Source organism: Aptenodytes patagonicus, chromosome 2, assembly GCF_965638725.1.
Source record: "Aptenodytes patagonicus chromosome 2, bAptPat1.pri.cur, whole genome shotgun sequence".
Taxonomy (NCBI): Eukaryota; Metazoa; Chordata; class Aves; order Sphenisciformes; family Spheniscidae; genus Aptenodytes; species Aptenodytes patagonicus.
Window position 1 is genome coordinate 114783954 of NC_134950.1, and position 15278 is coordinate 114799231.

At 39.7% G+C, this 15278-nt stretch overlaps 1 protein-coding gene across 1 annotated transcript in view; it reads right to left on the reverse strand.

Moving 5' to 3' along the window:
• Positions 1 to 15278, reverse strand: part of POU6F2 (POU class 6 homeobox 2) — a 318362-nt gene that overhangs the window by 14726 nt on the left and 288358 nt on the right. The window contains exon 7 of the mRNA XM_076332289.1: positions 10342 to 10548. Within this exon, the coding sequence (XP_076188404.1) occupies positions 10342 to 10548 (207 nt within the window). The remainder of the gene's footprint in view (positions 1 to 10341; positions 10549 to 15278) is intronic.

Here is a 15278-nt window from a genome sequence, read left to right on the forward strand (position 1 = left end):
ATGACTGATGCTAAGTAGACAACAAATTGTATGGCATAGTAGATAAAGGTATCCAATCACATTCAAGATGACACTTTTCTGTGGAATACATATGAACAATTTTAATGACGTTACTTCTGTTATGGGTCTGTTTAAGAATGGAAAAAATTACAACTCCTTTTTCTACCTCCCACATGGAATGATACAGCACAAAATGAAGCAAGAAACTTTGAGTTACCCTTTAATAATAATGAAAATTATTTATCTGACCAGTTTTAGCCTATTCTGACTTCCCTAGGGATTAATAAACAAGAGCATTTTATTATCTCAAGGAGCTTTTTTGGATCAAGCACATTTTAAAAAAGAAAACTGGCACTGTAACAAAGGGATAATAGTTGACAAGCTGATTGAAAGGCTTCCAGATTTCAGACTGATGCAAGCACTGCAAAAAAATTTCACTTTGGGCTGGATTTTATCTATAGAGAGCTCCCAACCCAGAACATCTACTTTTATAATATCTTCTCCTAGGGAAGCAGTCCACTAGGAGGGCTGGCCTCCTCTGAACACGGCAGAAATGGACTGCCCATCCGCTACACCCACATCACTTCAGACTGCAGCTTTTAGAAACAGGCAGGTGTTTGGGCTCTGGGTCTGATGTCCAAGGGAATCTCTGGCAAAACTAAAGATTTCAGCCTAGGTGAGGGAAGAAAAGTATTGTATTTAGATGAATTAGATGCTTTCGCACTATCTATCTGGAACAGTCTTAAAAATGTTAGTGCTTATCTGTGAGGATGGAGGAGAAAATGCAGTAGCTATCTTTAAAAAGAAAGATCTGCAAAATTATAGTCCAGTCAACTAAACTTCAACCCATGGAAAAGTACTGAAGAAAATAATCAAACAATTTGTAAGCACCCGCAAGAAAACAAGGTAGCACAGACAACATGGATTGTTAGGAACAAACTGTGTCAAACCGATCTGATCTCCCTCTAAGACAGGGTAATTGGCCTTGCGGACAGGGAAAAAGCAGTAGGTGGTTTGACTTTACAAGTCTCTCGACACTCCCTCGTGTGACATTCTTTATAACCTAGGGAAACACAGTTTAGATGAAATTGCTGCAGAATGAATGCAAAAGTAGTTAGAAAACAAAACTGAGAGGATAGATATCTATCTGTGGAAACAGAAGCGTGCATGGATGGTGCTTCACAGAATTCTGACCTCATTCTGCATTACTTAATATTTTCCTAATGACCTGGATGATGGAGAAGAGAATATACTTATTAAATTTACATGCCGATGACATGCTGGGAGGGACTTTTGATAGGTTGGAATACAGGATTAGGATTCAAAATGATCCTGTCAGTTTGAACATGCCACCAGCAATGCTGGGTTGTTGCAAAAGTGAAGAAAAGGCAACTCCCATAGCAAGGTGTATGAGCGGGACTGATGTCTGCAGTGCATGTGAAGAATCTTCTCTTCTACTAAGCACTGGAAAGACCTCTGCAGGGGGGGCACCGTGTCCACAGCTAGATGCCACACTTCAGAAAAAATCTGGACCAACTGGAGGAGAATAATTAGAGTGGCTGAAGGCCTGGGAGTTACCTGAGGCTTATGAAGACAACTGGAACGAACTGGTCGTGTTTAATCTAAAGAAGGGAAGACTGAGTGGGATATGATGCCTGCCTCAAATACAGGCAGAGCTAATGAAAAGAGGAGAGAATGAGTCTGTCTTACATTTTACAGTGGAGAGAATGAGGCGCAATAACCTGGAAGATTCAAATTAGATGCTGGGAAAAGCTGTCTAACTGGCAGTGAAGCACTGGCATAAATTGCTGGGGGAACCTGTGGAGTTCCTATGAGAGTGCTTAGGAGCAAGTTAGACAAATACCAGAATAGCTACTCTGCCTGAGAACAACAGAGTGGACTGGATAATCTCTTGAACCTTGATCTTCCAGCCTTAATTTTTTATGATTCTATGCTATTTCCCATCAGTATTTCTCAGGGAGAAATACACGATCATGTAAGACACAGATGGCGAATCCAACATTTTCCAGCCACGCTAAACATATAGAACCTGAACAGTTCAACTGCTGAGCACGTACACAGTAAATCTGAAGCTTCCGGGAAGCACCAGAATGAGAGGGCACTCTGCATTCTCCAGTTGTGCATGCAAAGCATGCACAAAGCCACAGCCACTACGTAGCACATGCACAGTATGCTGGTTAAGTCTAGGAAATGTTTGATTCTCTGCACATGTATTGCACAACGCTTTTGAAAATGTATTTTTGAAATAACTGGGATACCCAGAAGCTTGGTAGTTTTCTTGTCAGGCATCCAGAAATCTTTCGACAAATGTAAGAAATTCTCAAAATTTAGCTGGGCAAAAAAGGATATGGCTAGTGAAGTCTGGATGCACAGCGACCTTAGGTGTAATAGCAATATATAAGGGATATTTATAGATTGTTGGTTTCTAACTCACTGCTTGTGAGGAAAAAGGGAGCAATGGGGTTGGAGAAGCTGAAGAGTCACCTTAAGGCCTGACCAGGGACTGAGGGAGGATTCCATCTTTAACTCCCTACATAATTTCCAGCACACCCCCTGTTTTACAGACATGACGGTTAAGCTGTAAATGTCCTGCTTAAAGAACAATGATAGTTATCTGTGTCATGAAATTGCATTAAAATACTCTCTCTCTTTTCATCCACTATAATTTCCACTCCAGAAATAGCCTTAAGGAGAGGCGACGATCAGATTATGAATTAGATTCTAGATGACAGAATCAATTCAAACTTGCAATAGCTGACTTTTCCCAATTTTGCACACGTACATATGATATGAATTATATTTATGACTGTTGTGCATTTTCCATCCAAAGACAGAAGGAGGTACAGAAATTACAGAAGCAGTTGCTGTAAGTGCCATTCTGTGTAGGTGGATATAGTAGACATGCCGAGAATGATGACTGTATGCAACACTGATCAGTATCTGGCAGGAATATATGTACGCATACTACTGCTAGAGGAATAAGATGAATATGAGAAGCATAAGGTGCAGCATAATACTTTATAAGAATAAACTGAAAAATGCAAAGGGCCTGATTCTTATTTCTTTTACATCAGTTTTACATGCTGCTGTCAACAGTGAAGGTAGTATTGATTGATAATTGCAGAGGCGAAGAATGAATTAGGTCTGTAAGACTAAATTTTGTTCTTAAATTATGTATGTAGGATACTCCTACACCTGGGATGGTTGACTGGAGTCCTGTATTAAGGTCTTCTTATGAGATCAGGGATGTTGTTCCCTGCATCCAGAAGGTTACATGACAATGATAGAGTAACACGGTATTTTGCATAAGCTAAGGAAAGAGAAAGAAACTAAGTGGAAATAAAGAACAAACTTTTGAGAGAATATTGCCCATAACAGAACTGCTACTGGTTTTGCAGAAAGTCTGGACAAACAGCAGGGGCAAAACGTGGCCCTAATGGAAAGGAGAAGAAAGTAATGGGTTTAAATTGCAGTAAGGGAGACTAGGGTCAGGCATCAGGAAGACCTTTCTAATGCTAAGGAGAGTGGCCTAGGTTGCCTAGGGATGTCAGGGAACCTCCATCACTGAAGGTTTTTAAGAACAGGTTAGACAAACATCTGTCAAGAATGATATAGGGACAGTTGATCCTGCCTAGGGGGAGGGGATGGACTGCATGACCCCTTCAGGTCCTTTCCAGTCCTATTTTTCTATGATTCAGTGAAAAGGAAATATGAGAGACGAGGAAACACAACAAATTAGAGAAGACAGAGGTGAAAAAGACAAGTATAACAAAAAGGGCAGAAGAGATGAAACTAAGAGGAAGTGGCACAAAGAGCAAGAAATACATTTTAAACAATCCCCTTTATGATACAAATAAAGATTTTCAATTTTTTCTGATGTCAGCTAGTTCTTCCTGGGAAATATGGACATTAGCTCTAGTAAAGACTAAAGTCCACGGAAGGTGCTGAAAAATAAATACCTTGATATAAAAAGACATTCCCAAACACTTTGAAATGCCACAATAATGCCTTGCAGAAGTAGTAGTTTAAGTGTTTCATGCTTCCATTTTTCCTGTAAACGGAGTTCTCTGCTCCGTCTATGTTTCCTAAAATGTGCCATACATCTGTTTTTGAGAAAGAGTGGTGGTGTGCTGCGGCCACTGCACGATTTGAGAGCACTACAGCAGAGGAAGTCTGTCTTCAAACCTACTCATACTGCATGAGACCAGGCACGGGCTTCAAAAACATCTTCTTAAATCTTCTAGCAAATGGAGAGAATAAGTTATTACACGTATCCACGCGCTTCACGCCAAATCACTTTCACAGTCAACTCTGCCAGAATGTTTCCACTGTGGCCCAAATACTGTACCCCATCACCGTAATTTAGTTTACTCAACTGAATTCAAGTAAATGAATAGATGAATCTGAATATGAAAGCTATTTGATGCTTAATAAGTATCTTCTTTCTCATTATAGTATAATATAGTATAGTATATAAAGGGCCTCTATACACACTGCTTAGACTGACAGAATAGGTACATTTGGAAACTAGCATAAAAAAATTCTTTGGGTTAAAACACAGGCTGTGCACATACTCAGCTCAAAATGAAGACTACAGCAAAGAAGTGCTGGTGTGCTGTGGACATAACGAGGGGTAGGACTTTGGCAGTATCTGCTGAAGTTCTTTCAAAGCCTTTCTGTGGGATCAGAACTACGTTCACAGTATATGCTGTAACTGAAGGCCTCTGGGCTCACTCAATAAGGATGAGGACACAGCCGGGCTTCTGTAGAAGATATAATTTTATAGGCAAATCAGGTGCATCAGTCATCTTTCTGACCTCCATCATAAATGATATAATGTCAATATGACAGTAACAGACTTAAATGTGTAGGTAAGTGCGTAATTCAAAGGTAACAGTGAACAGTGCTTCACTCTCTCTATGCCTCAGTTCCTTACAATGACACAGGTAGTGTAGTGATATCTTCCTATTCCCAATGGTGTGGTGCAATTATATTGACTTTTTTGAGATATCCTATTCCTACAAGTGCAGATGCAACAAAGAAAACTGGTCAGGAAGAGACGTAAGTTACAAGTCAAGTGTTCATGCTGTGGCAAGGCAAATCTGATGTAGTCACTTGTACTAGTAAGTAGTCTGGTAATCTTGACTTTCAAAAATCTAGTAATTTTATCCATGGATGAAATGGAATTATGCAATGCTGATGGTAAAGGAAAAGGGAAAGAAGTGAGAAAAATTGTCACCCTCATCACTGAAAGTCGTATAAAAAGCAAAAGAAAAACAAAGTTGGATTGAGACAACACAGTTTAGTGGCTATATTCAAACACAGAGAAAGAAGAGAGCATTTATAAAACAAGACAGCATCAAAGCAATAAAGCATCTCAGGGAGAAAATGATTGAAAGCTGGTTGGCTTTTAACAGGAAAGGAAAACAAGGGACTGCATGGAGTTGTGACAATGAGATGGTAGGGTGTATGTGGTAGGTTGAGACTGCAGAAAGAAAACGTCTGGCATGAAAGCAGATGTACAAGAATGACCACAGACCCATCTGAGAGCTGTCTATGTCTTTTCAACAGTTTATCTGGAGCATGATAGCCAATGTCAATGAAGATGGGGAACTGACAATGTAAGAAAATGCTGCCTAGTAGCTCGTTTTATTGTGTTAGAGTTGGCAGAAGCCCAAAGCTGATAGTGCTATAAGACACGATGAAATATGAAAAGTTCTGGCAGGCAGTGTAGATAAAACAAGACTGAGGACAACTGGGACTACAGGCCTGATTTAATGAATCTAGTATGTAGAAGGAAAGAGCCAGACAACAGCAAGAAGGGAACCTGATGATGAGTTACACTGGAGAACAATATAATGTGTAGAAGTTGCTTCTGTGCGCTGTGGGCAAGCAAATAGTTACGGAAACACCAATTATTAGGAAAACTTTTTAAGGAATTCATAAACAAGAAAGCGTTTTGAACCCCAGTGACCACTGGCAGCTGGATTCTTCTTAACTCATTTCACTCATTTAAGAATTAATTGTCTGTCCTAAAATAGCTGCCCTAGCTCCCTCTCATGTCAATGGAGACAAAAGGTACCTTAAGATACCTATTAGAGATTCAACCTATCTAAAAATTATTCTATTTTGACAGCCTGAGTTGCCCCTTGGACATGCATATGTCTCCTTGTCTATGTCTCTTCGGCTCTATGGGAAATCTAGTTAACTAGCTTCCACCAGATACCTAACTGCTCTATGACTAAATTAAGCAAGGTGAATCCTTTCCTAAATTTCATAAAACTCCAATTCATGGTTGAAGTTCTTCTGTCAGTTGTGTTGGTGTTAACAAGTGTTGTTGAAGATATGAAAGAACACCTTAAAACAAAGTTTTCAAATCTGATAGCAAATGGCAATGCTAAGAAGTTGTTACAACAAGCTCATCTGTTCTTGAAAAAAAAAGTGCATTTAGCCATACAACCTGGATTTTGACAAAGTCCCTCCTGAGAGGCATGGAGGAAGTGCAGAAGTTAAGGTTACAAGGTACTCTTCTATTACAAGATATAAATAGCTTAAAAAAGCAAGAAACATAAAATTAGGCAATAAATTGTCCATTTTCAAGAAAGAAGACTACAAATAGAGATTAAAGGATTTATACCAAATTTTTTTGAATGGTTTTAGCAAGCAGCAAGAAAAGATGGTGCACAATGGTTGATTCAGCAGGAGGAACATGTGAATTTCTTAAGTTAGTACATAATACCATGAACAACTTACAGATCCTGTTTACAACATGCCGGGGGAGCATTATGACAGGTGAAATACAGAGTAGATAGGTGCAAAGTGTTTCACATTAAAAGGAACCATTTTAGTGACTCACATGGTAACAATCAGGGAAGCAAAGAGGTATCATGGTGGATACATCTGCTTATTGAAAAACCTGCTCAATGAGCAGATAGTTAGAAAAAAGCAGGATGTTAGGCTGTATTGAGATAAAGACAGAAAGTAATGCTGAAAATATTATAATGTTATTATGTAAACCAGCAATGCATCCTCACTGTGATCATGGCATTCAGTTCTGATCACAAAATCTTGAAGAGATCAGTGTGGAAATTGAAATGGTTAAGAGATGGGCAGCAAAAATTATTAAAGGCAAAGAAAAACTTGTTTATGAACAGAGATAAAAAGGACACAGACGACAACAGGAGTGCAAACAGCTGCCCGCTTTAGAAAGCCATTACAATTTCTAGGAGAATTCTTGGTGTGTGCATAGATGCTGCTGCTTAGATTAGCAAAATCTTGGAAAACAGTGAAAACACTGAAGCTTTAACTACTCAGTGTAATTTAAAGAGGAACAATCCCTACTGTGGGTAGTTTAAAGAACATAAATCAGAAACATCTATTTATTCTTAAAAACAAGAGGAATAGGATTACAACGGAATTGCTTGTGTGCATTAAAAAGCAACCTATTTACAACACAGAAAAAGAAGCACTGCTTTACACTACACGTAAGTAATCTATAACTCATTTCCACGAGGAGACATTGAGGTTTTAAGTCTGTCAAGTTTGAAAAAGTTGTATGAATAAACAACGCAAGTAGTCTACCTAAATAAAGCTGACTAAAAACAGGATCTATCTGAGGCATTTAAGACTTCAGTCTTCAGGCAAAAAGTAAGCACTAGCATGCATTACTTAGCAACTGAAACAGGCTACACAGGTTCAATTATTGTGACTCAGCTAACAAGCAGCAGCTTACTATCATCGCCTGCAATCACCTCTCTTTCTCCTGCAGTACTTCGTTTCCAAGGAAGTGACAAGTTGAAAGTTAAACCAGGATCATCTGTAACTGGAACATTTTACTACATTATTTATTTCCTCATTTATTTCTCCACGACATTCTCAAAACTTTTCCCAAACTTGTTTTGTACTCTTCTTTCCCTCTTCTGAAACTTCTTTCATCAAATTACAAGACACCAAATGCCGTGTGACACCATTTTCAAAAATATTTTGAATTCCTGCTGAGCCCTCTGAGTTAGAGCACTCAGTTCTTCTGAAAACAAGGTTTTAAACTTATGACTAAATATGCTATCATTAGCCAAACACTACAGTTTGGCTAAGTCTTTATCCAGGCAATACGATAAATTCAGGATCTCCTTATACTTTGTGTAATTTTAGTTACTTTTCAAATGATATGGCAATTTGCATAGTACTAGCTCAATTGCTTTTGACTGTCCATCGGCATTATTCCTATGAGGAATCTGGCTCTCATACCTCTTTTCTGCTCCCACTGAAATCAATGGCAAAATTTCCTGTGACTTCCTTCAGTAAAAGCAGAACAGCCAGTAGAGGGAGCACAAATACATAGAAATAATTTTCTGTGGTTCCTATAAAAATGATAATGTGTACTATTTTTTCATATAGTATTTGCACTACTTCCCCCACCCCGATCAAAAATACTGTCTTGATCAGGCTCCAACAGATGTAGGTAAGGAGGCTCTGGGTTGTTTGGTGGCCCTTCCTGCAATCTCTGGGACCTCAGGGCTCTGTGTGAGAGGCACAGGCTGAATCCTGAGAAACTGATCTTGGCAAAATAATGTTTTCTACCTACATAGCACTGCTGGGCAGACCAGCACAATATGGGGCACACCTTTTGCTCTTGGACATAACCACAGCTCTGCTGACTGATGATGTCTGCCGCTGGGTGAACCAGTACAATACAGCACAATATGGCTAAACAGTGACTTTCTACCTTGAACCGCTGCTCATGTAGCAAGCTGGAGCCTTCAGCAGCAGTTTGTCCCTTTATGTGATCCCAGTGCCACTAGCTGTGCAGAGAAAGGTCACACCTCTGTCCCCTCTCTGCCTGCTGATATTACTGGCGGATGTTGCCTGGAAGATGTTGCTTTGCTGCAGGACTCAGAAGGTGCGTTGCTCTGCAGGTGAGAAGGTCTCAGGGAATAATACAGGACCCCTATCCTCCTCTTTACTTCTAAATTTCACGAGTTTCAAATGGGATCTCAGGATTGCTATGCTTTTTGAGAGCCTCCCCCATAAAGGAGGGAAAGATTTAATCTCTTCAGGGGACTGACTCAAAAAGAAACACCCCACCCCACACCCCCCCAGGAAACCAAATGTAAACTGCTGAGTTTCTTATTCCATTGTCAGGTTTTCCCGTGCTGGAGAAGACAGAGCCTGAACTCCCATCCATCCCACTTTGTTTGAAACCATGTACATGCAACAATTGCAAAAGCACTTGCCAGTAGTATAAGTCTGCTCCCGTTAAAGAAAATAGAGTTAGATAAATGACAAGTGCTTTGGAAAATGTCTCTGCTAGATACCAGAGAGGATAGGATGGAAAACAGAGTATGTAACCACTTGGATGTGAAACATTTTCAAAACAAACAAAAAAGTCACCCTACAGATCCATTGGCTCTCTACTTCTAAATTAAAAAAAAAAAAAAAAAAAAAAAAAAAATCATCAGTTTGGAGTTCAGGGGGCCCTGAGATTCTCAGAAACATACAAAAGGCTGCTACCTGCGACTGGAGGTGTAGGCAGGACTAGCAAACCAAGCACTACCAGCAAGAGGAATGCTAAGCTGAACATTTAAGTGAGTGACACTTTTATAAGTACCTTTTTGGTAATCACATTTAATGTCTTTTCCATCCTCAATTTCCTCTCGTTTGGAGAAAAAAGGTGGCACTACAATTCTTTGCTCTACAGATGTAGACAAAACTAATGAATTTGAATTTAGAGTACAATAAAAAGAACTACAGAAATCTTTTCAGACCTCAGTGAAGTTGCTGCACCCATCCTGAAGTCTGTGAACTACCTGGTGCCTTACACTGAATAATAATTTCCCTAAAAATACTTTCTGTCTATGCAAATATGCACAATCATATCTGATTTTCCAGCGAAGACGACTAGTAAGTTTTTATATTTTTCTTTGTTTTCTTTGCACGTTCCAAAACATTTCAAACCCCAGTCTACTGGGTGACCACTAACCAAGGAACTGAACTTTATAGGCCAGATGGGCCTCTCCTGTCTCACATTCCTACTGTGCTTTCGCTGCAGAAAATTTCTCAGTTGGCCCTATATTGACCTTTAAAAGAAAAAAAAGAATAACTGGATAACCCCCGAATGTATAAATAAATTATATAATATGACATTATATTATAACTACATATATAGTATGCACTAATATACTACATAGGGTAGAATTCATCTTTTGTTATTAAAAATGATAAAGAAGTGGGAGTTTTCAGAAAGGCCATGAGAAAGTCCAGGAGGAGTAGAAGATTTCTGCGCATCTGTTTTGATAATCATTCAGGCTACAGACACTTTACCTGCTGGCCTGGTTTGAGCGGTGATAGTGTTATTCCCTGGGTATTGATCACTGGGAGTATCTGGTTGCCGATGACGGTAGCGATGATCTGACCCTGGGCGTTGGTCAATAACTGTGGAGTTATCGGCTGCACCTGAAGTCCCTGAGCTCCACCTGCCGCCTGGCTGGAGGGGACTGGATTAGGCATCAGTGGGATTGTTCCAATAATCTGGAGATAAATGACATAGAAAGGGAAAATGCACACATGCTGCATATACTTGCCACACATAATTACTTGTTTTATGTGTGTTAAATCAAACTTAGGTGAAATAAGCACCAAGAGACAGATATGACAGGCTGAGGGTGGGAAACAACTGTTCCTTTACTGAGGTGATGAGGACTTTCAAACTCATTTGTCGCATCACATATCACCTGTACGTTTTACCACCGTCCACTGTCATTCCCAACAAATCTGCTGCGGCTGAGAGTGTATGAAACAAATGCTGGGCCACGCTCTGGCCCCTGGATGATGCTTTGTTCCCACCTCTCATTTGAACACAGAATGAAATAGATGCAAATATCAGTCTGTTTGTCTTGCTTTCTACAACTCATCCGTACAATGTTATTAACTGTGAACTGAGGTGCTTGTGTCATTTTCCTTGATTTACTGATACCTAGTACTCTAGATGACCACTTATTACTCCCATACAATCTCAGGGAGGAACAAAGAGATACTGGTGCCTTTGAGGACATGGCTTATTAAGATATGTTCATAAAAATGCAGCTGCTTTTGGATGACAAATAAGTAGTACAACACAAGGGGAGGGCTGCTTTTAGATAAAACATTTTAGCTAACATTTCTGGGGCAAGTACTTGCAGAAGGAGACACTTGTGACATCTCAGATTTGAGAATACAGTGATTTCCTAAAATGTGAACGTGCCTGTAAAACTAATATTAGGATGAGATGTCAAACAGATACTATAAGAAAGCTTGTCAGTCAATAAGCTGCTAGGTTGAAGAAAGTTATGCTATTGGAAGACTCTTTTTACAAGTATTAGAGCATCTGAAACAAACTTCTGATTAAACTTGTGAATAAAACCAAACTTTTTTTTTTTTTTTTTCAAACAACAACAAATGAAGTCATAGGATTATTGCAACAGGAAAAGTAAAAAAAAAAAAAAAGCAAACCACATCTCTATTTCCTTCACCATGTCTCCTCTGACTTTCTCTATCACAGCCCCCCAGAAAACATCTATCCAATTGTAAGGCTTCCAGTCTTCCCTCTCCAGAAGCCTTGCTTCCTCCTCTTTATCCTCAACATCCACCACACTGCATGTCCCTGTGGTTCCCCACCAGTATGATCCCAGTTGCCCTGTCCCCCTTATCACATACATTGACTAGTGTAGACCTACTTGGTTGCTGAGAAATAGGGTAGATTATGGCTGAGTTCTCCCTCTTTTTCCTCAGTGGGGATAGTAACAGGGTAGCTTTCCTCAGTCTGTCTGCTGATTCTCATTCCACTTAGGAGCTTAATCATCTTTTTAGATCTCCTTATTTCCGATAAATTTTGTTGAAATTGGTCGGCTGTTTCAAATCCATTAGGTAGGTATGGAGAGATGGATGGATGGAAAGAGGGAGAGAAGGATAGACAACACTAGTCATAAGACTAGTTTCCTCATGACTAAATGGCTAAAGTGTTTCTAATGAAACTTGAAGGCAAATTTGTCTCCAAAACAAACATATAAAGTTCCTATTGATTTCAACAATTAATTTACATTGTATCAATGGGAACTGTACAATACAGTGTAAAATTAGCTCTAAAATAACTGTTTAGTGAAAACATCAGTGACTTTGTGGGCAGACCACTAAGTTACTTTCTGAGAGCGCAAAAGTGGAGGAACAACTCTGAATCTCTTGCTAAAGATATAAAAAGGATACATGTATGAACTGTGCTGTGAAGAATAGCAGGGATCTGCGAAGACCTCTGCATATTTAAATCACCAGAGGCGATACACAACAACCCCAGAAAATCCATCCTCAAGAAAGCATCATGCAATGACATCCAACTAACTCAGGCACAGCTGGAAGGGCCTGAGGCTCTCGTCAGAGGATCACCCTCTTCCTTCCATTATTAGGCTAAGATATGACTCAATCAAGTGACAGTGTCCTAATGAGTGACTGCTCCTTCAGCAGTCACAGCCCGACGGTGTGCCTCTAGGTAGGTTCAACTGGAAAGTACAACGTGACAACTTAAACCAACTCCTTGAGGGAAAAGTGTGCACTTGGTTAGCTACGGCAGCTCAGCTAACAGGTGGTAAGCGCTGAAGTCATCATCAATTTACCAAACTTGCCCAGTTAGAAGAAGTTTGGATGGGAAGACCAGAGAACCAGAAAGAAAAGCTCTCCTGTGGGAGGACCTGGTAAAATGGCAAGCCCACCTATTAAGATGTATTGTAAGAGCTGCATATATCAAACCTGTTCAAAACACTGTAAAGATATCATTTAAGTTCTCCTTAATGCATTCCTAAAAGGTAGACAGATCAATAAAGATTAATACCCCCATTTTACTGAGCATGAAAGTGAAGCACGATGGAGCATATTCAGACAGAGGTTGTGATTTGGAGAGTTAGCCTTCTAAGCTGGAATTGCCTGCGAGTTTCTCTCTGCAGATCACAGTACTTTCATTTTTTTTTTTTTAAGGTGTCCCTAGCTGAACTGCAGCTGCTTTACTGTTCATGTGAGAAGATGGCTGTTCACTGAGGACGGAGGCATTTATTTACACCATTATCAGATTTCAGAATGTTTTCTAAAATCTGACTTTCAGCGCGAATTGAATACAACTTTCATGCAGTGCAACATGTAAATTTCTCCCAGTTTTTGGTGACCTAAAATATTTATGGGTCACAAATATATTCTTTCACTTTTAACGTATCTCACCAAACACAAGGAATAATCCTTCTTAATTTTATCAGCAGAAACATAGCAAAGGCCTCTCCTTCCTTTGCCATGTCAGTAAAGGACGTGACCTTGGAGTGTCATCATTCCAATGTAACTTTAACTATCAAGGTCCTAATCCCAGCAAAGCAAAAAATGCTGTGCTGGTGTTATCAGTAATAGAAATGTTTGCATTCACATTTAAAATGCATTTCTTGGACTGCAGTTGGACATTTTATAGAATGACAGTGCTGAAGTGGACAGTTTGTAAGGTCAGAAGCAGAAGGCTATCTATATGTATTAATGTGTGTCACACAGGATTCTGTACATGGCGTGCTGTACATGCACACAACCAGAAATGGAGCAGGGAAAACACAGCTGGGAGAGGTGTTCCAGAAGGACAAATGAACAAATGCCCTCAGGGGTGTTACCGTAGGAGCCAAGGGTAAATCTGAATGGGAAACAGTCTTCCCACTTTCTTAAACTTACTGAGATTTCAAGATTTGTTTTTCCATTTTATACCAAAATAAAGTAAAATCTTGTCTGGTTAAAAACAAGACATCCACTTGTTTCTAGTTAACCAACAGGGCTACTCTTTATGGCATGAATCTTTGATATGGCTAAACTCAGATACAAGTTTCCCCTTTCAAGTTCCCCCTTCTCCAAGTACCCTCCCCTAAATATCCTAACAGCACTCTGATTCACACATAGGGAGGAGTACTGAAACTGGATCCCCCCCTCAAACCTTGTGTGACTGTCCTGATGCTGGGCCAGATCCCTCTTCCTCTAATTTTGGAATTAGAGGATTGGTTGGGCCTTGCTAATCTGTCCTGTAGAAGTATCATGAAAGCTGGCACTTTATGAAGACAATTTATGGTTTTGATACATTTAAATTTTCTGAAGAAATAAAACAAGACCATGCCATGGGCTTGAGACACTGGCATGCCACAGTACAGACTATTTAATTGCCAGTGATTTCCCTACTGGGGAGGCATTGCTCCTTTCTAGCAACTGCTGCTATTTCAGATTATATTCAAGGACAGTTCAGGAATAGCACGTGACAGGCACTTATCCCACAAGATACTTATAGAATCACAAAATCACAGAATAGTTTGGGTTGGAAGAGAGCTTTTAAAGATCATGTAGTCCAACCCCCCTGCCGTGGGCAGGGACATCTTTCACTAGATCAGGTTGCTTAAAGCCCCGTCCAGCCTGACCTTGAACACTTCCAGGGAGGGGGCATCCACAACTTCTCTGAGACATAGCAGAAGAGGCTTTTTACTCGGTCAATGTTTGGACTCAAATTCATAAACGAACCCACCTGTCAAACACGTTCTTGAGAAAACAAACACATCCCTAAAAGTCCTCATGCTACAAAAATATAATTTAAAAAGTTTTGGGGTTTTTTACACTATGCACGTGACTTTTACAATTCCTTTTATACCTCATACAACTGAAAGCAAGTGTTAAGCATTCATAGAGGAGCTGCAAAACAGGTGTATGCAAAACAACAGACAGACAGTTTTGAAAGTCCAAGGGTTAATTCAAGGGACCCCCTTGTCAGTGCTCCATAACCTCTAAGGGAGTCAAGCACAGTAATCTGCAGAGCGCTGTTGATTAAAATAAATTACACCTGGTTGTATCTGTCTGAGGTACAGGTTCCAGATACAGGCACAAAACGTAGTGCAGATGTGACACTGGAAATCGTACTGACATATTTAATGTAAATTCAGACCTCAGCTTTTTTACAGAGACAGGGCTTTGGTCCACCTCAAATTAACACACCAAGACTGTAATTCTGGCCAGAAGCCTTAGTGGAGTCAGATTTTCACTTCAAGTATTCAGCAAGATTCTTTCTTTTTTGTTTATGGATTAATAGATACATCAATTGCATCCTGAGGTGCTTAGAGAGCAGTTTTTACAGACGTTAATTTAGTTTTTTATGCTTCCCAATGTTAACTAAATTTTAAAAATCAATGATTTGTTTCTAACTTCAAAGGAAATTCAGGGTGATTTTTAAGAGC